This window comes from Triturus cristatus, chromosome 4_1, assembly GCF_964204655.1.
Source record: "Triturus cristatus chromosome 4_1, aTriCri1.1, whole genome shotgun sequence".
NCBI classification, from domain to species: domain Eukaryota; kingdom Metazoa; phylum Chordata; class Amphibia; order Caudata; family Salamandridae; genus Triturus; species Triturus cristatus.
This window is the reverse complement of record NC_140585.1, coordinates 374068634-374092652: the sequence shown is the minus strand read 5'-3', so window position 1 is coordinate 374092652 and position 24019 is coordinate 374068634. Positions and strand designations below refer to the sequence as shown.

General features: G+C 41.3%; 1 protein-coding gene across 2 annotated transcripts in view; it reads right to left on the bottom strand.

Moving 5' to 3' along the window:
• The window catches only part of WNT7B (Wnt family member 7B), a 565101-nt gene that overhangs the window by 58972 nt on the left and 482110 nt on the right, over nt 1–24019 (bottom strand). For both annotated transcript variants that reach the window (XM_085652419.1, XM_085652418.1), the window contains exon 3: nt 10786–11057. In XM_085652419.1, coding sequence (XP_085508545.1) covers nt 10786–11057 — 272 coding nt within the window. The remainder of the gene's footprint in view (nt 1–10785; nt 11058–24019) is intronic.

Sequence of the window (24019 nt, the reverse complement as noted above, 5' to 3'; positions counted from 1 at the left end):
AACCTTCCCTTTTATTACATGCAAAACACCCCTAAGGTAGGTCCAAGGCAGCTCCATGGGCAGGGTGCAGTATATTTAACAGGTAGGACATGTACTGGTGAGTTTTATATGTCCTGGTAGTGAAAAACTTTCTAAATTTGTTTTTCACTACAGCAAGGCCTATCTCTCCCATAAGTTATCATTGGAGCTGTCTTGTAACACTGTACAAGTGTATATTCCAATTAGGAGCTGATAGAAAATTGGAGTTTGGTGTCTCTGGTCTCACAATTTAAAAACACATCTTTTAGTGATGTTGGTTTTTAAATTGCAGGTCTGAAAATGCCACTTTTAGAAAGTTGGCATTTTTTTACTTTACTCATTCTGTGCCTCTGCCTGTCCCTAGAATACACGTGTGGGTCAGGGTGACAGCTGGGCTTTGTGAAGTCACTCTATACATTCACACACAAAGGGATCTGAGGTATGCCCTGCATATCCTGATGACCCATTACCAAGTCTTCCAGAGCTAGAGTGGTGGGAGGAGTTGACACTTGCAACCGAATAGGGCTGTGCCTGTCCCCACACAAAGAGCTGCATACCCCCCCATAGTGTGTCTGGAGCCTAAGACAGTTTGCACTACAAAGACCTTTCTTTGAAGTCTCCCTATTTCAAAGGCTAAAATGGGTATAAGGACTGGACCTCTCTGATACCATATACTCAGTACACTTCTGGAGTGAGGGAAGAAGAGCTGTTGTACCGCTAGGAGGGACTGCCACTCTGCTGTTTGCTTTGCTGTGTTGGCCAGCTGTCTGCTGCTTCTTGCTGGGGAGTGAGAGGACTGGACTTTGCTCTCTACATCCTGCTTCCAAAGAATCTCCAAGGGCTTGAGTTGAGATTGCCTCCTGTTGGAAGTCTCGGTGCCATCAAAGACTTCACCTACAGAATCTGAGCCCCTCTCCCGAGAGACCTACTCTGCCAAGTGGTGCCAATTCCAGTTTGTGGGCCCTTGGAAGTGAGATTGCTGTGCTAAAAGGGAAAAAAACAGCACCTCTACTTCGAGTGGGACTTCGGAGCCGGCGCCGCTCTTCAACACCGCACTCAAGCTGTGTTCCCCGCCTAACGCAGCAACCGTGACTTGCAATAGTGGCCCGACACCTCTGCAGCACATCCGAAGATCAATCACAGCGCGAGTCTCAAGCACCGCGTCACCAAAGTCCATGACGTCCAACTCCGATTTCTTCGCAGCACCTGTGCACCGTGGTGGGACATTGACACTGCGGAGTTGAAGCCTCGCGGCTTGACCCTCGACACTTCATCGACCCTGCACTGCCAGAGTAACCGATTCCTCGCCGCCAATGCCGCATCACCTCCCGTGCAGCCTGCAATGTACCCGAGCGTCTGCGGTTCAACAACTCTGCACCGCCTGCAGGAACCAATGTCTCACTGGCTGCAGTGACGCACCCTCCTGAGCGCCGACGTGCCAACGACCTGTATAGCAGTAAGGAACCAAAGCCGCACCAGCCTCTGCGTAGCCTCACCTCTTGCGCTTCGCAGTGTCATTGTGTCATCGTTTCCAATGTACTGTAGCTGGGGGTCTATAAAACTCTGTAGCTAGCCCGCGCTCAATCGCAGTTAGTCCAAACTTGTGGATTCAACTTCGTCAAGCACATTGTGATAGCCCCGACCGGAGCTATTGTGTTTTTAAGTGTTCTAACTGCATTTGATCTTTAAAATTTTGTATCACGAATAGTGCATGTTGGATTTTTATCGTTTTGGTCTTGTTTTACTCAGATACATATTGGCTATGTTTTAAACTCTTGTGGAGTAGTTTTGTGGTGTTTTCACTGTGTTACTGTGTGTGTGTGTGTGTGTGCAAAACTTTACACATTGACTCTTTAGTTTAGCCTGACTGCTCTGTGCCAAGCTACTCAAGGTTGAGCACAGGTAAACTTAGTGTATACTAAACTTACCCTGGCTAGAGTGTGGGTCCCTACTTGGACAGGGTGCAAACCACTGCCAAATAGAGAACCCATTTCTAACAATAACGAGTACAACACAGCACCAGTACTACTATTACTACTACTACTACTACTACTACTACTACTACTACTAATATTATTAATGCATCAATGTATTTTTCATTTTTTTAAAGTCCTCGACAAGCGTAACAGCATAACATGTACATAAACTCTAAAAGGATGATTCACGTAATGTAAGATAGTTGCCTTTGTAGGCTAAGTTTACATTTGGAGTACATTTATGACTTTTCTAAACATTCTCACAGATTTACAGCAGTACCTACTGCTGTTCTTCTGCAGCTTCTTGCGAGTTTTTCTTTGTTCTCCGCATGCAAAATATTTTACACTATGAAGAAATTGCTTCCAAACACCTTTTTGAGGTCGTTCCCTCCTCATTCCCACTCTGAAAAGGTATTTTCTATTCCCCTGACATTCATACATTCCATTCACTGTTACAGTGGAAAATTAAAATTGTTGCAAAAAAATGCGAATACCCAAAAGCCTGTGAGTTTGTGGGTTTTACTGGAGGAACACCTAAAAAATTCATTTTTTCTGCACAGTGCCTTCAGTTACTAGTGCAAATTCATTCAAGTTATTCATAAAATGTGAAGTTGTGGGGGTAGATCACCTCAAAGAGGCAGGTTTGTGACTGTTAAACTGTAGAACTCACGGAAAGACGGTAAACAGGCACAAATCCACACGTTTTGGGATATTCACAAATCTTTTGAAATTAATTTTCCAGCCTGAAAATGATTAAAGATTTGCTCCTGGTACGGGCAAAAGTAAATATATTTTTTAAGTGAGTGCAGGTATGACGTTCTCCTCTAACTGATGGTTATATATTAAAAGGGTTTCTCTAGGGTGGAAATGTTTTCGGTGCAAAAGAAATAAAAATAGAAACAAAGTGTGAAGATATATCCACGTAATATTTCTGTATGCAAAAATATTTGTGCTTGCATGTATCTCTGAGAATCTACAACTGGGACAGGTTGCCAGGATTATACAATTCTTTGAAATTTAAAAAAGTTAGATTGTCACTCAGAAAGTAGGCACATCTTTTTTGCAAGAGATTTTGGCTGCAGGCAAACTTTAGTGAAGTTGATAAACTTTGCCTTCTTGTGAACTTTGCATACCGCCGTAGTTGAGATGTTGTAACCCATCAGTAATACCTATCGAATAATGTGTTTCTTGTGGAGGAAAAAGACTTTATGGTTGACCTATATTTTATTTGAGATTTTTATCATACCCCATTTTGCCTTGTCTCTTCCCATTCTTCTTCACTGACCAGTGAAGTTTTCAGTGTACAATTTTCAAAGATGTCATGTTAAGCATCCAACTGCATATGAATTACACTATTGAAATACGCTAGTATGAGGCCACGTAATATGTCTTAATATGAAAATTGGGATAGGGAAAGAGAATATATTTATTTGGATTTCTCTGCTGGATCTTATCCCATGTGCCAAGTTGTTCACTTCCATTAGCCTGAAGCATGTCAGAAACTAACTTGGCTTTATACATTGTATTTTTAGGGATAGACTGGTAGAAAATTGCATGTCTATTTTGTAAGATTTTTCCATCAATAGCAGCTGCTTGATCAACCACCCACAGCCGGGGGTTAAAGGACACCCAGTGGCAGTGTGGAGTGATGTCAATATGAATTTGTGACAATAGGTGTTAGAAACTGAAGTCACTATGGCACAAAGACCTTGGTAGACTTGCTGGCCTGTGCCCCATTGCAAACCTCAATGCTGCATTTTCATCCCACAACACGAGGCTGCTACTTCCTGTTCATTTAACTTCAACAAAATAATTGTTAACCAATCACTGAGATTTGCTCAATGAACATCAAGGATTTGAGGGCCTGATTCACAACGGTAAACTTACTTTTGTGGAAGTTAAAGTTTTGTTTGCTGTTCACAAACTATGAGTTAATAGTAAGTATACAACTGAGCAAACTCCACAGTCAGGGCGGACAACTGCGCATAAAAAGATAGGCCTGCCTTATCTTTTTATGTGTGGAGTTCTCCGCTCCGACTGCGAAGTCTCCGCAGTTGCAAACTTACTATGTAGACTACTTGTAGTTTGTGAATGCCAAAAAACTTTAAATCACACAAAAGTGTAAGTTTACCTATGTTAATCAGGCCCTAAGTGTCAACCACAGGTTGCTGATCCAAAACCCATTGAGCACTTGAGTGCCGTCAATGGTACAAGGAGCCCTCACTTTCTTCATTTTGAGTACAGGCCTGCAGCAGATGCCAGTGTAACTGAAAAACCCAAATTACAAAGGCACTTATGATGGTTTGAATTTAATTTAGTTATTTTATTTGGGTTTTCGTGCAGGGCCCAAAAATTCTCCGACTGGCAGCTTCTGAGCTATTTTTTGTGGCCTACTGTGAGATTACATCTGTGCACATAAGGGTTGTGCAGTTCACTATCAGATAGAGATGCACTGCTATTCATAGGTGACAGTGAATTGGTCGTTGGCTCAGAGAGTTTTACATGGTTTGATCAGGTTGCTCGCGTTGCCATCTGTTTTCTTTTTCAACAGGCCCCCTCGACACATGCATTCTTCATGAGAGGAATAGACACCTCTTAGATCTTCTGATCACTCTTGCTCGTAAACTAATCCTTATAAACTGGATAAACACTACCAATCTTAGGTTTGTCACTTGGAAAATATAATTTCTTTCTTTAGGGGTGCAGACAACATCTCTTTACAAGTCTCTCCTTGGAGAGCCTGGGGCAAATCTATTTGGCGCACGTTAGACAACTTCATGGCTAGCACAGAACCACCTTGAAGCTTAATCGGCTGTGGCGTATTCTAAGAGATGGTGACATAAGGAAATACTCCTATAATCAACATTCTTAGTAGTTCCTCATTCAGATATGGCATAGTGACCTTGATACCTAACTGCTGATCCAACTACTTTTTTCCTTTGATTTTCTTTGCTCCATATGACATTGTTCATAGTTCAGACTTTATTTCTGAGTCTGTGTGTATTTTTATTTCACAGGACAAAGTACATTTTAGATACACTCACTGTACTGGTTTTATGTTATATCCTACTGTCATAATCTTTTGTTAACTTACAATATTTCATAAAGTTGTTTTGAACAAAAAAAGAGCTGTACGATTCTTTGGTGGGTTCAGGTGAATGTTTTTTGTTTTGAATGAATCGGATAATTGCAGAATGCTTGAATATGCTTTGTTGTGTCTTACAAAACAGTGAACCTGAAGTTGCACTAAATCTGGAATGGCCATTCCAATATTTCCCTACATTTTCGAGGTAGCATATTATGCTCTGGAGTCCAGATTTACTAATATTTGATACAAGGCAATGCAGCAAGCAAAGTTGCTGCGCTGCCTTGCGTCAAGGGAAAAAGAAAAAATGCCATATCTAAGACATGATGCATTTTTTCTCTTTCGCCAGGGCTGCACCACTTTTGCCTGCCATGCACCAACTATCTTGCCCTTACGCCATAGTGCTAGTTATACGTGTTTTTTAAAACATAGATTTTGTACATGCAGTACAAAAACTATCCTTTAATACATGTCCTACTTTGTATGTGTGCTGCACAATGCAGCATGCATGCAAAGTAGGAAAAAAATGAGTAGACATTTTAAAACTTATCTTCCTTACTTCTGCCTTGAGGAGGCACAAAGTTTTTGTGCAATTCCCTGTCTATGAATGTTTGTAGGTAAGAATTTGCATCAAAACACATGGGTGCTTGCATGGGAACAATCAAGTACCATCTATGGGATGCCTCATTGACGCAAAGTGTTACATAGTAACCCATAATACAACTTTGTGTTATTTTGATATACTTTTCAATGCAAATCCTGGTGTGCTATGGATAGTAAATCCCACCCCAAACCAAGACTCCAAGTTTGCACTAACCCAGTGCAAACGTTTGTTAATCTGCAAATATGATTTATCTGCACATATGGTTTATGCCATGGTATTTTTTAATGTTTGCTTGTTTTATCAAAGGCTATTTAACCAAAACCTGAATGCAAGGGGTTACACCTGTGCAGTATTGTAAAATCACATTGGGTAGACCTCATGCATATTAGAAGAGTAGTTTTCCAGGGTAAGGCAATTCTTAAATGCAATCTGTGATTCAGTAAAGTGTTTTCTCATTTCAGTTTTGCTGTACTGTAGTAATAAACTCAAATTTGACCTTTGCACTGGGTTGCACTGTAGTACTAAATTTGTTAATGTGCTTTTATTAGTGCAGTTGTTCCAAGTAACATGACCTTTTTTCACTTCCATGGTGTTGGTGTGTTTGTGTGTGTATGTGTATAAATATATGCATGCAGTAATTGGATGCACTTCTTATCACCTCTCAAATTACATCACTAATGACATGTTCTATGACATCATTGATAACATCACTTATGACATTTGAAATGACATCATTGATGACAATACTCTGCATGGCATGGGTTGGAGTTATAGTTTCTTGAAATAACTACAACTGGTTCATTTCAGTGGGTTTTTTTTGTAAAATGTTACGCTTAAACTGACAATTTCCCCTTACAATGTCACTTTAACCTTTGTTTTTTCAGTGAATATGTAGGGTAGTGTCCATGCTTCATCAGAAAGGGAAGCTCAGGGATACTATGATGAAAGTGGGATGTTGGGCTGCATTATGTCACCAAGGAGTACCAAGAAAGGTGGGCTCTTTGTAGTCTAATGTCATCAAGGTTGGAGAGGGTTTAAACAAAATGGTAAGGGCTTCAGGGCATTGTGTTTGGAATTTAGTGATGATTTGTTTATGTGCCTATGGGGATACATTTCATATTGAAGAGTTTTTTAAGTCCTGGGAACATTGGGAATAGTAATAATAAGGTGAATGCATTTATGATGTGTTGCTTGACGAGAATGGTGGAGGTACTGTTGGAGTTAAAGCGGTGTTGCTGGAAGCGATAATGAATGTGATGGTACAATGGGTGCTGCTGCTGGTGGTGTTTGTTCTGCCCCAGATGACAATGGATGGAGCATACTCAAAAGGTTAATGGTTTTATTTTAGAATAGTTTGTATGGCTTGTATTGTGTTAATATTGTTTGTGTTTTTATGGGGCGAAGGTGTATAGTAGGTGCTGTATTGCCCAAGCAGTAGCTGTGCGGCTCATGCGGTGTAATGGAATGGTATTGTAGATAGTCCTCGTGATGTGGTGGAATGTCTAGATTGTGGAGTACGGCCTGAATAGTTGTGACTGTTGCTTGAAGTGTCTGTTTTGTATGCTTCGTTTTCTCCTTGCTACTGTACACCCCCTTTTTACTTAAATAAATCTTCAGCTATTCACCTTCCACCTCATTCAAAATATTTTCCACGGCAGCATTATTGGGAGAACCTTCTAACGTTTGACTGCAAAGTGGAAGAAGGATATGCCATGCAAGGAAAATAGCATGTACTGAGCAATGAGCTGCCATATAGAAAGCCCTTGAATTAGGGAAAGAGACTTAACCAAAGTCTAGATTCACCAGGCAGACACTTCAACATGTAGAACCTTCAAAAAGTTGGTATCTGATAGGAGTTCATGTCATTAAATAGACTGTGATATTTGGAGTTATTTGAAGTCATGCCAGATAAATATTTGGGGATACCCAGCTAATGAGCATTGCTGCAGTGCAAGCATGAAGAAATTAAAGGCGCCCACACTTGCTGTGCATGTCTTTGGAATTCATGACAACACCATCATCTGACTTCTCAGTTGGAAATGAATGGACATTGTCCGCACATTTCACAGTGGTCAAAGAGATTACTCACTGCCAATGAGAACACCATATTTTCTTAACAGATACTGGTTCAAGAGTTGGACCAAAGCTTACAACATATGGCTTTGGTGCAAGAGTCTTTGCTTCTGACCATTATCAACACCTTAGATTTGTCTCCAGTGATCTTCATAGCACTTTACTGCATTCATAGGTTCACCTCCACTAAGCAATAGATAAGGTTTGTCCTACTGTAGCAGTTACAACAGGATCTGGATGTCCTGAGCAGAGGTAAAGAAATGGGGACATCATTCTGGAATGAATTCTGCCAGTCGACTAAGTGACAAACTCTGATGTACAGTACAGTACACTTCAAAAGTTGCATGGGGCAAAGGAACAGATGATTTTTTGTACAATCTCGCTAAGTCCAGTCTGAGTCATGCACTGCAACAGGATTTTATGAACCACTGTATCATATTATGTCAACACTACTAACAAAATTAAGTTTCTGACACAGTTGTTGTCCACTGTGTGTCCCACTTCATCCACTGCTTAAAGAATGATTGTCTCTGAGCTCCCCTCTTGTCTAAACACAGCATGAAAATGAGTGAGTTGTTATACTCTATAATGAGCTGGAGCTGGATAGTGACTGATTTCAAAAATAAATTTCCCAGGAAGGACCATTTTGAGTAGGGGCAAAAATTGACGGGCATATAGTTTCATGGTGATTTTCTTGGAGGATAAAACTATCCCTCTATTGAGATACTCTAGAACTGGACCATACCTTTAGACGCACTGATCAGTTTATATAACCAAAGAGATTCTGGGTGTACCACCCTATTAGAAGGTCAAATTTCCAGGCGTATTTATAGGAATGAAGAAACTGCTCGACTGGAAGCTCACCAAGACTCGTGCACAAAATAATCTTACTATTCATACAAGGAATCAATACAATTCATGGCAAAATTCAAAAGACCCCTGAGGTTGCCAGCTACCAGCCATGCCTTCACATTGACACAATCCCTGAAAACACCACCAAGAACATGACCAGACTAGTTCACACTTTACACAGGAACTAACTAAAGCCCTTAATAAAAGTCCAAAAACCTTATCCTTGCCCACAACACATTTTGTAACTAATTCTTGAAAGATGTACCATTACTGGTTAATCTCAACTAAGACATCATCATGTCCCTGCTCAAAAAGCAACAGCCTTAATGCGGCCACTACCAACAACTACAAACTGTTGCTAAAGTCCCCATAGTATTCAAACCTACTTTAAAATGGTGGTATCCAAACTTGAAGGTCAATTCAACAAACACATCTGCCGCAGTCCGGCTTTGTTTCTTGGTAGAGAACCAAAAACAGGCCAGCTCAAAATTGACAGAGACTCTCAAAGTATCTTCTTATGAGTGTAATACATGCTTCCTGATGCTTATAGATCAGGAACATTGTACAACATTTGACAGCGTAAACCACCAGATCACACATTGATATTAAGGGATTCCTTATTTAGCTGATCATAGCAGCTGAAAACGAGGCACCCATCTTGCTCAGCTTCATGATGTCCTGCATGTTGTCCATTGATAGTCAGCTCATACCTCTAACTTTTGACCATGCTATTCTGCGCGCTTGCGAATATCATTGATAATAATAATCTTCACAACATTCACCACTGACATCACACAACTCTAGCTACATCACCAGCAAGCAAGACCAGTACCAAAGCCTAGAAACATATCATCAACTTATTAATGGCTAGCAGCATTATGAAATTACTTCAGTGTTAAACTATTGCTCCCCAGTGCAAAGCAGAGCACCAGACTAAACTTCTATACCCATGTTAGTATAGTAAACTACTTCAAGGATTATTACCAGAAGACTAGGAGTCACACTTGGCTTGAGAATACCTGCAATACACTAATTATCCCTACTCTTGCCCACATCTAATCAGATGTTTGCACATCACACCTCTGCAGCCTCCCAGTAGGCCATCTGGAACAATCAGTGCCTAAACCAACTATGCCAAGAACCCCAAATTTAATAAAGGAATGCAAAAACATCAAATATCACACCTGCAAATTATCCAATATTTTACAGAAAGAGAAGTACAATACAATATGCACCAGAATATTTGCACAAATAGGCAATGGGACATCTTCAACCTCTGGATGCCCTTAGCAACAAAACAAAATCCTGGATTTTCTCTGTTTACAACCAATTAAAGCTACCTTCAGATCCACAGAACACACTGAGAAAAATCTCCTATTGCTTTCCTTACCAAAACAAAGCACCTGTTGTTCAGATAAAAACCGAAAACTCATCTTTTCTGAACGTCTTCCGTGCCCACTCGATTAGCCAAGTAACACTGAAAATTAATTAATTTTTTAGGAGACATCCTTACTTAATCTCTTGATTCTTTCTTCTTCCATGTATCACAACAAAGTTAAATGCCTTAGACATGTTTGTGCAATTTGTGAATACAACCCCCTGCATTGGGGCCTAACTTGCATTTTTCGCTTTCCACAGTAGTTTGCTTAACCCCACTGTATCACATCCCTTTTAGGTGTAGCAGGAGTTAGCCAGAACACTGTGTGTATCTTCAAGAGCAGGCTGAGTACAAGTTCCAAAGCAGATAATACTGCCTAGTCATGAAGAGCAAGGTGGGATACGTCTTCGGTGGGGGGGTAGGGGGGAAGAGTGGGAGGGGCCGAGGGGCAGTTCCTTAGTATGTGATCTGTTTTTTTTTTTAAAAAGCCAGTGAAAGTAGCTCGTTCTGTTCTTTTTGAACATTCCTAGAATGCCAGGGAAACGTAAATTATTTACCCGTGTTCCTCCTTTACTTAGGAGTGTGTGAAATTGTCTTGGGGAGTCGAGGCTGGTGGATGCTCGCAGTAAACACATAGAGGTTTTGTTATGGCCCTCCACAATTTATGTTCAAGAGTTAAAGAGGACACTTAGATAATCGCATGCATTTTATAATTACGTCAGTTGCATTTCATGTAAAATAAATGACTCCAAATGTCCCTGTAAATACCCACATTGCATCCACGCCTTTGTTAGTGTACCTTTCTTCCAGCTTCATTGTTGTGCAAGTTCATCAGCCTCCGCGCATTCTTTCTGATTTCTCGAGCATCGACAAACCTCCTGGAAAATTCAATGCCATATTTGACATCTGCGGAGCAGCCTCCCCACTTCCATCCCTCCTCCTGGTTGTAGTAGCCCTGTTTCTCTCGGTCGCAGCCACAGTTGCTTAGGTTGCCCTGGCTGCAGGCAGAGGTGACAGCGTGCGCAACCCCGGCAGCGGTAATGGCGTAGGTGAAAGCTGCCTCCCTACTTCCTGTGGAGAAAATTCAAGAACTGATGGGTAGGAAACAAGGCAAGGCTCGATAAATGGTAAACATAACAACAGAAATCAGCCAAATAATGACCACCAGTATTTTATGAGGTTTTTGCTAGCGTAGGAACCATTAATTAATGTCAGCTTTTCTCTGCATTGTATGGTGTAACGTCTGATATCTAGTGGCTAACTTAAGCCACAATTTTTCAATTTCAGAATAACAAAGTTACATACCGTAATGCTGGGAGAATTTGCCAAGCTGTGCGCTTTCAAGAGCATGTGAGCAAAAGGGATCAAGTTTGTAGGATGACTTTTAAACTAAGTCACACCGTTGTTTAGCAACAATGGTGTGCTTGGTGATACTGACGGTGGCGTAGCGTGGGCAGGCCCCAGGGGCAGTTGCCCTTGGCGCAAAATTCTTTGGGCACAAAATTGGGGGTGCAAACGGCAAATTGCGCCACGCAATACTTGCCTTGACCCGGGCACTGTCAGCCCACAGTACGCCGCTGGATACTGATAAAGAGGAACTTACAGAGAGCCACATTGCAGGCAGCAATTATGGTATAGTGCCTCTTGAGTGCTATTTTCACAACATAACTGCTATTCACAGAATGGCCTTCTGTAACTATCTCATCTTGCAAACTGAGGACAATGAACGTATACCATCATTAAAGGCCAGATGATTTCATTGAGAGTACCGTGAATGCTTCTCAAATCTTTCTGTACGCTGGGTTAATTAAGGTAAAAGAATACATTACCTCTGGCATATTTATATAAGTATTCTGGGGCAAACTTTTTTTCAGAGTGAGAAAATGCAGTAGGGTTCCTCTGGCAATCATCACAAGTCACCATTTTCAAGAGCATCAAACTATGCACCATTATTATCTACCTTCTGGAGCCATCCTAACACCACAGTACCAGTTAACAGCCCCTTCCGATTTGCCCAATATGGTGGTCGTTGCAATAAAAAAAAAATGGTTTACTCCTTTACAGAAGTTGGATGCCTAAACCGTGTAGATTATAAAAACTGCGATTTTGCCATGAGTAGTTAAACATTTACTTGTTTAATTACATTTTGAGGTTTACATCAGTATATCCCTAGTGAAATTATTTATAATTTTGTCCTACTGCCTTTGACCCTTTTTGGAATAGATTGTAATATCTTTCAGCTGTACACATTTGTAATGTAAATAGACCTTTAGTGATCAACGAAGGAGTTGCACAATTTAATCCTGACATCGGAAGTTTGGGGATCGCATCTATTAGGAAAAACATTGGATCCAATCACATAGGCGTTTTGGAATATGTAAAGTAGAACCCCCTTCAATGTTTTTGTGAATTAGCTGCAAAACATCTAACATGTGAATATTTAGGGAATATCCATATACAATTATTACAAATAGAAAGGACGGTGCTCATTTTGCACTTTTACTAATAGGGAGTTGGATATTTCGGGGCCAATTCACAAACATAAGAGTAAGTATATAAAAGAATACTTCACATGCTCATAAATGATTTTGGAGATCGGCCTTTTAGTTGGCTGTGGAGCCATTTTGTGCTGGCTTTTTCTGGCCAATTGTGTCCTTGCCTTTTTTTTTCCAATATATAATGTGTTTTGAGTATTTCATGTGGATCATAATTAATCGAGTGAGTGGTGGGTACAAAGTCAAGGGTGACATTTTATGTGCCATTGAGCAGTAAGGCGGTATTTTAATTGCTTCCTCTTTAATAATGCAGTTGTGAGTCATTTATATTCCTGCTGTGCATATCAAACTGTTTCGCACAGTTTGGTATTGGTTAAAGGAAGCATATGTACAGGGGTCAGATCAGGACTAGATAAAAGAAGCAACATGCAGCCTTTTCCGTTTCAGAGCAGAAAGCAGACACAAGCAGATGGAGTGGCAGACGACTGACAAAGAGATATCTTCTGTCTCCTGTTCATCTCGTCTGCAGATACAATGATCCACACACATGGAGGCACATAGGCATCTTTAGTTGGAGTTTATTAGCATTGTAAAACTGAATTGTGGTGTTCTGCTCAAGTGTCATGTTGTGTTCAATTCTTGAAGACATGGTAATATGATTAGAGATGGTCATATTTCAGTCTTGGAGCTTACTTTGAAAACTTTAGAACTATAACAGATAATGTGAATTGTTTACTAATTTGTATGTACATTAGAAATTAATAAAGTATCATAAACAAATGCGTACGTAAATATTTTTCAATTTTTTATTCTTTAGTAATAGCAGCCGGCCATTATTGAATATTCATAATGCACCCTGAGAGTACTTGATGCCTTTGTCTTTGCACACAAAGGCTATTTCCACTGATTTGGTGGAGGAGGAATGCACCTGCCTTTGTGACTCCAACCCAAGCAGGGGCTTCCACTTTCTCATCTGCCTCCCCATGTGGGATATCAGGGGAACAGGGAAACTGGGACAGGGAAGATCTTGGAAATTACTTATAAGCTATCCATTCTTTGAATGAAACTAGCCCCAAATAGCATATTGTTGTGATGTAAAGGACTATTACACGTTGCAGATTAACTTAATTTGTTGTAAACAGGAGTAAAGGTAAGGTTAGGGACACATTTTCACAAGTTCCCTTTAGACTATATAAAACGCGCCATTCGAATCTTAGCTCTTCCCTGTATTGAGCCTTTCTGGGAACCACTCAAAATTGTAGCTAGTCTAGCAGTTGACACATTTCCTCATTCCTAAAAGATGAAGAGCGAGTCTGTTCTTCTGTGCCTGACACCCTATTGGACTGAATCAGAGATAGACCAGAGAGCACCACATTTACCTCTGGAGCTAGTAGGGCACTCAGCCTGATGCCTTGACTAGGTAGGTGCAAGACCCAAGGAGGTCCAAGTAGTCACACACTCCAGTAGAAACTTCCACATCTTAAGAAGCTCTTTGTGTGTCCTCTGCCCTGTGAAGGGAGAAGTGCCTACAGTTATGGAACCAGGCCATTCTCCCCAGGTATTACAATTCAGCTGGAGTTTTTGAACTTTGGCAAATCTATTCATCACAAGCTTTTGCATGCTTTGTCCAGTGGAGACCTGCCAATCATATACACAAAAGTAATAGAAGCTCTGTAAAAGCCACAAAGAGAAAATTGACGAGAAAAGTCAACATTACATCAACTGACATTGCATTGATCCTTAAGGAATAAGTTAGGCCACGTAGATCTTTTTGAACTTTGGTTGATTCTCCAGCATAATCATTCAAACAGCGCATCTGACCTCATAGAACTCTTATTGGATGAAGTCTTGGGCTCTATTCTGCTGCTGAAGTGTAAAAGACTCAGAACCTCATTTATCACTGAGTTCTGAGCTGAGCAGTATTGCCCAGCAGCAGTAATTATGTTACTATTATATGTTATTGCTGGATGTTGCCTCTCAGCAGTAAATTGGAGTAACTCACATAAGCAAGGCTATTGGCAACCTAGTCTGATCACTGATCAAAATCTGTGGTAACAATAAAAATGTCTTATCTGAATACACCCACGTTTTACCATTCAACTGTTATACCATTACCCTCTACAGGTAATATCCATTCTAGATTCTATGTCAGAATATTGTATCCCAAATATCGTTTGCAATAAAATCATCCCTTTGGGGACATATTTGCTATTATCAGCCCAATAGACACTATTTTGAAGATGATATTCCGACAACAATATTCTAATATTACACCCATTTTAAAGGTAACTTTATTCAATGGTTCTACTCAGCTACTTTATCCATCCGGCACATTAGAAGTTTGATTTCTATTTTTCTATGCTTTCACTTTATCATTTTTCCTTGTATCTTTTGTGGTTGATAGACAATAAACATTTAATTTTTATCATGAATTCGGCTCTGGACAGCCCTCTACACAGGCCACTTTCCCATTTTAACATGCCAAACTGAGTTCCTACAGACAGAGAGGCTTGTTTAGAAGTTGGCAGGCAGGGTGCTCTGCCACAAATATGACAGAGTACCCTGTCTGACAAAGTCAAGGTTTTCCCCATCCTATATAGAGGTCAGGGAAACGCTGTGTTTCAGATTGTGGATCCTTAGCGAGCAGAAACCATTGACCTATGATGTGACTAACATTGGGCCATCAGTCAATGGACACCAGACTGTCTGTTCTATTGAGTTCAGATGTACTGAAATCTTTTTTTTTTCTGACTGCCAGGGAAAGCCTAGTGGTCCCGAACAGGAATTAGGAATGGCCCTCAAACAGTAGAAACAAACACCCAATGCCATACTCTTTTTTGTTTTTGACCACATTCATGCTTTGAGAATTTCTTTTTGTAAAAATAAAAAATCTTTGTTCTGTGGGTGATTGCAACACAGCACCCGAATCAGCCAAGCTTCAGTGACTTCAGAGGATCTGTTATGGCTGTGGCTCCTACGAAGACACAGAGAGCTCAGCCTGAGGGTCAAAGAATACTACATTTGGCGGTTGAAGTCCGAATAGCCAGAAGTAAGATAAGGGCAAGTGAAGCTGTACTCAATGTTTAAAGCAGCCCCTTTGCACTCAGGATTCAGGCAGCTTGGTTAGTAACTGACTCCTATATTACTGACTATTTGCATATATAAATATCGAAGTAAGAATACTAAATATAGGGAAAATAATACTGAAAACAAATATTGACTGGTAAGTAACTCTAAACTTTCTGTACCTAACTCCACATTTATGTACCCAAGTGGTACATATATCTTCAAAGTACATAGATGTGGAGTTAGGAAAAATAAAGCTATACTTCCCTGTACACTTACCTTCCAATATGTTGTACCTCGATATTCATGTATGTCGATATTCTTCATGGCAATATTCAGTAGTACAATCATAAATTATATATAGATGATACATAAGTGTCAGACACAAGCAGTTGCCATAGCTGCCATAGTTTCATCGTTTCCTGTTGCAATTCCCTTGTGTATTATAGCAGTCATTCTAGATTCTTCAAGTAGTAATAAGCAAGCAAAACTGCTGGATTAGGTTTGCTTTCTGCCAACATGTATAAGTCTTATTCAACGGTGTGAGGGACAGTACTGCTTTGTGTATGAAATTCTATTCTTAACACTGACGATATTTCACTTATTTGTAAGGAATACACATAAATGTGATTTTCCAAAAAAGCAACCTTAATAGCACAATCAACTATAGACTGACCTCCGACTGACCCCTCCAATTGGTAATGCAAGGGTGCAATTAAGCCACCACAATCCTGAAATGTTTAAAATGGAATCACCCCACCACAGTCAAGCTGGCATTAGAGAGGAGGGGGGAACAACCTTTACAACGCAACTTTTACAACGCACTACACTTACAACGCATTTTTTACAACGCAACATCCACTACAACGCATTCCATTACATCGCATGACACTACAACGCATTTTTAAAAACTACCTTTACAACGCATTCCATCACATCGCATACTACCTTTACAACGCATACCATTACAACGCATAATATTACATTAAAACCCCTACACTATCCAACACTTACCCTACTGTTGCACCCCCTGGAGTTAGAATAGTAATTTTTACCCCTATACTATCCAACACTTACCCTACTGTTGCACCCCCTGGAGTTAGAATAGTAATTTTTACCCCTATACTATCCAACACTTACCCTACTGTTGCACCCCCTGGAGTTAGAATAGTAATTTTTACCCCTATACTATCCAACACTTACCCTACTGTTGCACCCCCTGGAGTTAGAATAGTAATTTTTACCCCTATACTATCCAACACTTACCCTACTGTTGCACCCCCTGGAGTTAGAATAGTAATTTTTACCCCTATACTATCCAACACTTACCCTACTGTTGCACCCCCTGGAGTAAGAATAGTAATTTTTACCCCTATACTATCCAACACTTACCCTACTGTTGCAACCCCTGGAGTAAGAATAGTAATTTTTACCCCTATACTATCCAACACTTACCCTACTGTTGCACCCCCTGGAGTAAGAATAGTAATTTTTACCCCTATACTATCCAACACTTACCCTACTGTTGCACCCCCTGGAGTAAGAATAGTAATTTTTACCCCTATACTATCCAATACTTACCTTAAATGCAATTTAATATTATGCGTTGTAATGGTATGCGTTGTAAAGGTAGTATGCGATGTAATGGAATGCGTTGTAAAGGTAGGTTTTAAAAATGCGTTGTAGTGTCATGCGATGTAATGGAATGCGTTGTAGTGGATGTTGCGTTGTAAAAAATGCGTTGTAAGTGTAGTGCGTTGTAACGACATACATCCGAGAGGAGTACTTCTGAAGTAATGTCTATATCTTAATTTGGTTACTATGAACCATATAGGAGGGTAAAGAGCAAACTCTACCCCGGGTTTAAAGACATTAATGTGGCTTTTGATTTACTTTGATTTTTTTATGCTTTGTCCTAGGGGACGTTGTTCTCTCCATAGCACATCTATGGAAAGGTCTGCATGAAGGCAGAGGTCAGGTATGACTCATAAGTTTAGGTTTTGAATGTGGTTGTCTCTCCAGTGGAGCACAAAATGGTCCTGATTTTAACATTTGAAGATGGCGCACTAGATATTTTACGTACTAATGGGAAGTCCTTCAGTATTTATGCAAAGCAGCTGAACTGATTGTTAACACTAACAAATATAAGGTTATCATTACAGGTACAAGACCGAGGGCTTACAGATTATTAACACTCTACTGTATCCTAAAAATGGAGTGTGTTCAATTACCTGGGGATTATTCTCTGCTCTACCTGTAACTGGACCACATTGTTCAGAACAACTTCACTATTGCACAGATATTTGGAAAGATGCTATGATTTATTCTGTTTTTGGTAATCTACTATTGTATTTTTATTGTATTTAGGTCATTTGTTTGTTGCAAGCCGTGCTGAAAACAGCAGATGATCTGCAGAATATATATATATATATATATATATATATATATATATATATATATATATATATATATATTATCTACTGGCGGTCCATAGGAAATCGCAAAATTCTATTTTGAATAACTTTGGCACCGGTTGACGAATCCTCGCGAAATTTTCAAAACAAATGGGGCGCTCCGCTCCTACCCTGAAAGTCTCGGGGTGATTCGTCAAGCGGGGGCCGAGAAAAAATAAACGCGTTTTCCCCATGCATTTTTCCATAGGACCTTTAGTCGAAGGTACAGCCCGAACGGCTGAACAGAATTACTTGAAATTTGGCAGAGAGGTAGTCCTCAGGTCAGGGAAGTGCCTTTTGCAGGTCTGGTGTCAATCTGTTCAGTATTTCCTGAGAAAATAGCATTTAAAAGCATATAAATATCTATACGCGCGCACGTGCGCGCACGGTGCCGTGCGCGAGCGAAATTCTGATTGGTTGTTAGATGTCGGTAAACATTCGAATCGGTCGAAATCAGGAAGTGTCGGCCTCCATTTTGTCTCTCGCACTGAAAAGGAAAGGGAAAAAAAAGGTGGAAAACGTGAAAAGGGGGCAGGGAAAAGAGTTCCTGACCCCCTAGCCTTTGTCTGGGGGTCACAGAAGGACCCCCAAGGGGCAAAAAACCTTTTTTTTTTCTTTTTTTTTTTTTAGATCGCGGGGTGCGTGCACGGTGCGCGAAGCTCACCGTGAGCCCAAAGCGCGCGCACGGTGCGCGCACTGTGACAAACCTTGAAAAAAAATAATTTATAAATACATAACTTAGCATTTAAAAAACCGTACAAATTCACTTAAAAAACCATAGGTTTCACACACGTTATAGTTAGGTGGATATTTCACTCGTAAAAAGCCAATGAAATTCCCCCGTTATAGTTAGTTCAGATAACTATAACTCGCGCGACCGCCACTCTATCACAAGGATGATGTCATCATTGATGTAATGAGTGATGCCACTGACCATGTCATGAGTGATGTAATATGTGACGTCATGAGCAGTGGATTGCGGGCGCGCAAGTTATAGTTATCTGAACTAACTATAACGGGGGAATTTCATTGGTTTTTTACGAGTGAAATATCCACCTAACTATAACCTGTGTGAAACCTATGGTTTTTTAAGTGAATATATATATATATATATATATATATATATTATCTACTGGCGGTCGCCAGTAGATAGTTATAGTTAGGACCGTGTTTCCATAGGAAATCCGCAACATTCTATTTGGAATAACTTTGGCGCCGGTTGACGAATCCTCACGAAATTTTCAAAATAGGTGGGGCGCTCCTCTCCGCTCCTACCCTGAAAGTCTCGGGGGGATTCGTCAAGCGGGGGCTGAGAAAAAAGGGGGGGTCCCAAAACGCGTTTTCCCCATGCAATTTTCCATAGGGACCTTTAGTCCAAGGTACAGCCCGAACGGCTGAACAGAATTACTTGAAATTTGGCAGAGAGGTAGTCCTCAGGTCAGGGATGTGCCTTTTGCAGGTCTGGTGTCAATCTGTTCAGTAGTTCCTGAGAAAATCAAAAGTAAAATCATATATATATGTGGGCGGAGCCTAACCACACATCTCATCCTGAGATCTGATTGGCTGTCAGCACTTCATCCAAGAAGTGTTGGCAGCCATCTTGGGACCAATATACATGATAGCACCTCATTAAAAAGCATTGCAGTTAATAGAAGGTTTTAAGAGTTTAGTTACGTTATAAATCATTTGTTGATGGTACCATACTCATTTTAGGAATTGTGGTATGTTCTAAGGTGATTTCACCATGTGAAAAAGCCTTCTGCTGGGATATCATGATTGAGAGAAAAATATTTTTTCATGCTTTTCCCACAGAGGTTTGGAAGGTGATCTATAAGCTAAACTGAGAGCTTATTTTCTGTAAATTCACATTATCTTTCTCAGTCATGTGAGAATGAAGTCTGACATTCTCAGTAAAACATGTACATCCAACAAGGGCAGAGACTGTCAGTTGATTCCTTTGTGTTCTACTGCAGCTTCCCAGAGTGTTCCAAAGAACAACTAGAGCGCTAACAGTCCTACTTATGATAAACGTATGGCACACCTGAAGCCCGACGTTATTTAACGTCTACATGAGGCCACTGGCTGAGATCGTCCGCCCATATGGTATTAAGATCGTTACCTACGCGGACGATACCCAGCTGGTGATCTCCCTGGCACAGGCAGGCGGACCCTCAGCTAATGTAGATCTCGCTGGCTGCATGGAGATGGTCAAGAGCTGGATGACCAAGTCTTGTCTCAAACTCAATGGAGACAAGACTGAGCTCATGCTCCTGGGTCATACCGTACCATCTACCATAGACACTCTCTGGCCTCCTAGCTTAGGTCCTGCCCCTGTTCCCAAAGACGCCATCAAGAGCTTGGGTGTCTGGCTTGACAGGTCCCTGTCATTCGATCAACAGGCAACAAAACTATCTGCCACTTGCTTCGGCATCCTGAGAGTTATCAGGAAGATCTTGCCTCTTCTCCCCTTTGAAGCAAGAAAAACCGTGGTTCTGGGCCTGATTCAATCGCGGCTGGACTATGGAAATGCCTTGTATCTTGGAGCTCCTGACTTCACCTTGCGCAAACTGCAACTAATACAGAACTGCGCAGCCAGAACACTCTTACAAATCCCCCACAGATCATCAGCAAAACCCGGACTGAGGACACTGCACTGGCTCCCTATAAAGGAAAGAGTAAACTTTAAATCACTCTGCATTGCTCACCAGACTTTCTGGTCTCTAGGCCCGGCAATCAATCTCCCTCTCATCACACCCTATCTCCCCACAAGACAGTTGCGCTCCACCTCTGCAAATCTAGCCATTGTGCCGCCAATAAAGAAATCAAGGTCTGGAGGCCGCTCCTTCTCTTACAATGTAGCTAAGAGGTGGAACGCTCTGCCCCAGCATCTTAGATCTAATCCTGATATTCTCTCCTTCCGCAAACAGCTGAAAACGCTCCTGTTCACTACATAACTGTGGAGCTGAATCTGCCTCTTCCTAACTCAAACCTCAGTTGGTATGCTTAGCGCTTGGACGCCTCAGGGCAGCTACGTGCGCTCTAGAAATCTGAGTTCATTCATTCATTCATCTTGCTTGGATTAAAGTGGTAACTCTTAAAACATTTAATTTAAAAAGGAACAAAATGAGGGGGTTCATTTTTCCATAAAAAGTATGATTAGTGCTGCAGAAAGAAAAATTAGGGCACATTTTGAGTGACTTCTCATATCCTCTTCTATTTCATTAAAAAATTCTGACATGCAGACTGAAACATGCACTTTCAATACCAGGAGCATGTTTTCCCTGGTGAGCAGTAGCTTTACTACAGTGATCTAATGAGCAAAAAGAGTGCTAACATTCTGAATTTATGGCAAATGTGTGACACATCTGAATGCCTTCTTGATGGAATCAAAGTAAAAAACTGAAAGTATTTCCTACTGAGGAGACTGCAGTAAATGAGGAAATTAGGAAACTTTATAACAAATAAGTCTCCCAAGATGGCCACCAGAGACAAAAGAGCCCAAATGTAGCCCAAATATCGCCCAGATGTAGCCCAAGTATAGCCCAATGACAGAATATCCCAGAGTGTTCTTAAAAACAACTAGAGCGCTTACTGTCTTCATTATGACAAAAGTATGGCACACCTGAAGCCATCTTGATTGGAATAAACTGGTAACACTTAAAACATTTAATTTAAAAAGGAACACAATGAGGGGGTTCATTTTGCCATAGAAATTATGATTAATGCTGAAGAAAGAAATGAGGGCACATTTTGAGTGACTTCTCAAATCCTCTTCTATTTCATTAAAAAATTCTGACATGCAGACTGAAACATGCACTTTTAATACCAGGAGCAGACTTCCATGGTGAACAGTAGTTTTACTACAGTGATCTAATGAGCAACTAGAGTGCTAACATTCAGAATTTATGGCAAATGTGTGACATGTCTGAATACCTTCATGATGGAATCAAAGTAAAAAACTTAAAGCATTTCCTACTGAGGAGACTGCAGTACATGAGGAAATTAGGAAACTTCATAACAAATAAATCTCCCAAGATGGCCACCGGAGACAAAAGAGCCCAAATGTAGCCCCAAATCACCCAGATGTAGCCCAAATATAGCCCAATGACAGAAGTGTGCAAAACACTTATTATGTTGTGTTTTTGCAGTGTTATATATTGCAGACTTGTCAGGTATTGGAGTGCTTTACATGAGCATTGGTTACATCACACAAGAACAAATTCATTTTAGTTGTAGACATGGGGAGACTAAGTGATTTGACCAGAATCACAGAATGTCGAGCTGAAGCAGAAACTCCAACCTGGTTCCCCAGTTGCAAAGTCTGCAGTTCTGGAAGTAACACCACATCCTCTCCCCTAAGTGCAACATTTAATCAAGTGGTCAACTGGATAAAAAAACATAAAGGTAGCAAATAATTTAAAAGTGCTTTGTCGCTATTTGAAAACTCAGAAAATATGTCCTTATTTTAGTCTTTTAGAGCACTAACCATAATTTTGATGCCAATAAGACCCTCTCATATATGTAATTTCTAAAGGAAATGCTCTAGGTATTACAGTTTTGATTACATCAAGATGACGTCAGGCGTTCCACACTTTTGTAATAAATATAGAATGTTAGCAATCTAGTTGTTCATTAGGATACTGTTGAGAGGCAGAGGCCAGGGGCACGGACTCTGAAAATTGAAGGAAGGTAGGAGGGTGCAAAGGCAACAATTTAACCACACTGAGCAGGCAGGAAGGGCCGTGGCAGCACAACAGACTATGGAGGGCAGTGGAAAGGGGGGCAGGGGCAACAAACCAACAATACAGGACTTGCAAGAGAGGCTGTGGCAATGTAATAGACCATTGTGGGCAGAAGGAAGAGGCAATGGTAGTACAACCATACATGCCAACAGACCCGATTCAGCCAGGAAACGTCCAATGTTTTTAAGCTCAAATGGGCTTTATTTGATCTGTCTCCTGTCTACAATCTCCTCTTTTTCAATGTAACTCAAAGGGGAAAATCAATACCCCAGTTTTTTTTTCAAAATCTCCCTCTTACCAAGTTCAAAATGTTCGCAAGTATGGTACATTGGATCATGGATGGAAATGGGGTAGGGACATGGACTTGGATAACAGAGGACAGGAGGGACATGGAGAGGTGCACCAAACTGACCCTGCAGGGCAGGCATCAGGGTTTGCAGCAGCACAATACACCACACAGGGCATGCGGGACGGGAGTGCAGCACAACAATACATAGAAAGCAAGAGGGAGGGGACAGGACCATGCACATGGACAACAGAGAACAGAGGGGCAAGAGGCAATGGTAGCTAGCTGACCATAATGGACAGACAGGAGAGAAAGCTGCAGCATAACAGACCATAAAGTGCAGGAGGGACGGATCAGGGGCATTACAATGGAACAGACAAGCCAGGAGGGAGGGAGTAGGGGTCTGCACATGTAAACAGAGGGCTGGGGGCAAGGGGGCAGGGCAGGAGCAGCAAGATAGCCATGGAGGTCAGGCAGGATGGGCACTAGAAGCAAGACACACCATGAAGAGCAACAGTGAGACTGTGATGGCATACACACAGACCATGGAGGGAAGGTGGGAGCGGTTCAGGGGCAGCTAACTGACCACACAGGGAAGGTGGGAGTGGCCATGGCAGCACAGAAGACCATGCATGGCAAGTGGGAAGGTTAGTGGCAGCACAATGGCTATGATGGGCAAGAAGGAGGGTGCAGGGGCATGCACAAAGGACAATGGAGGATAGAAGGGAGGGTCAGGACCTGTGCACAGACAAGAAAGTTCAGTGGAAGGGGCCTCACAACAGACCGCACGGGGCAGGCAGGAGGAGCAGTTGCAGCACAACAGACCAGGGAGGGCAGAAGGGTGTGGCAGTACAATGGACCATGTAGGACAGGAGGAAGAGGATAGGGGCATGGCATGTGGACAGGCAGGGTGGAGGTGGCAGGGACAGGTTACAGTCATCTGACAATGCTAGGCAGGTGGGAGGGGAGTGGCAGCTCAACAGAACACTCA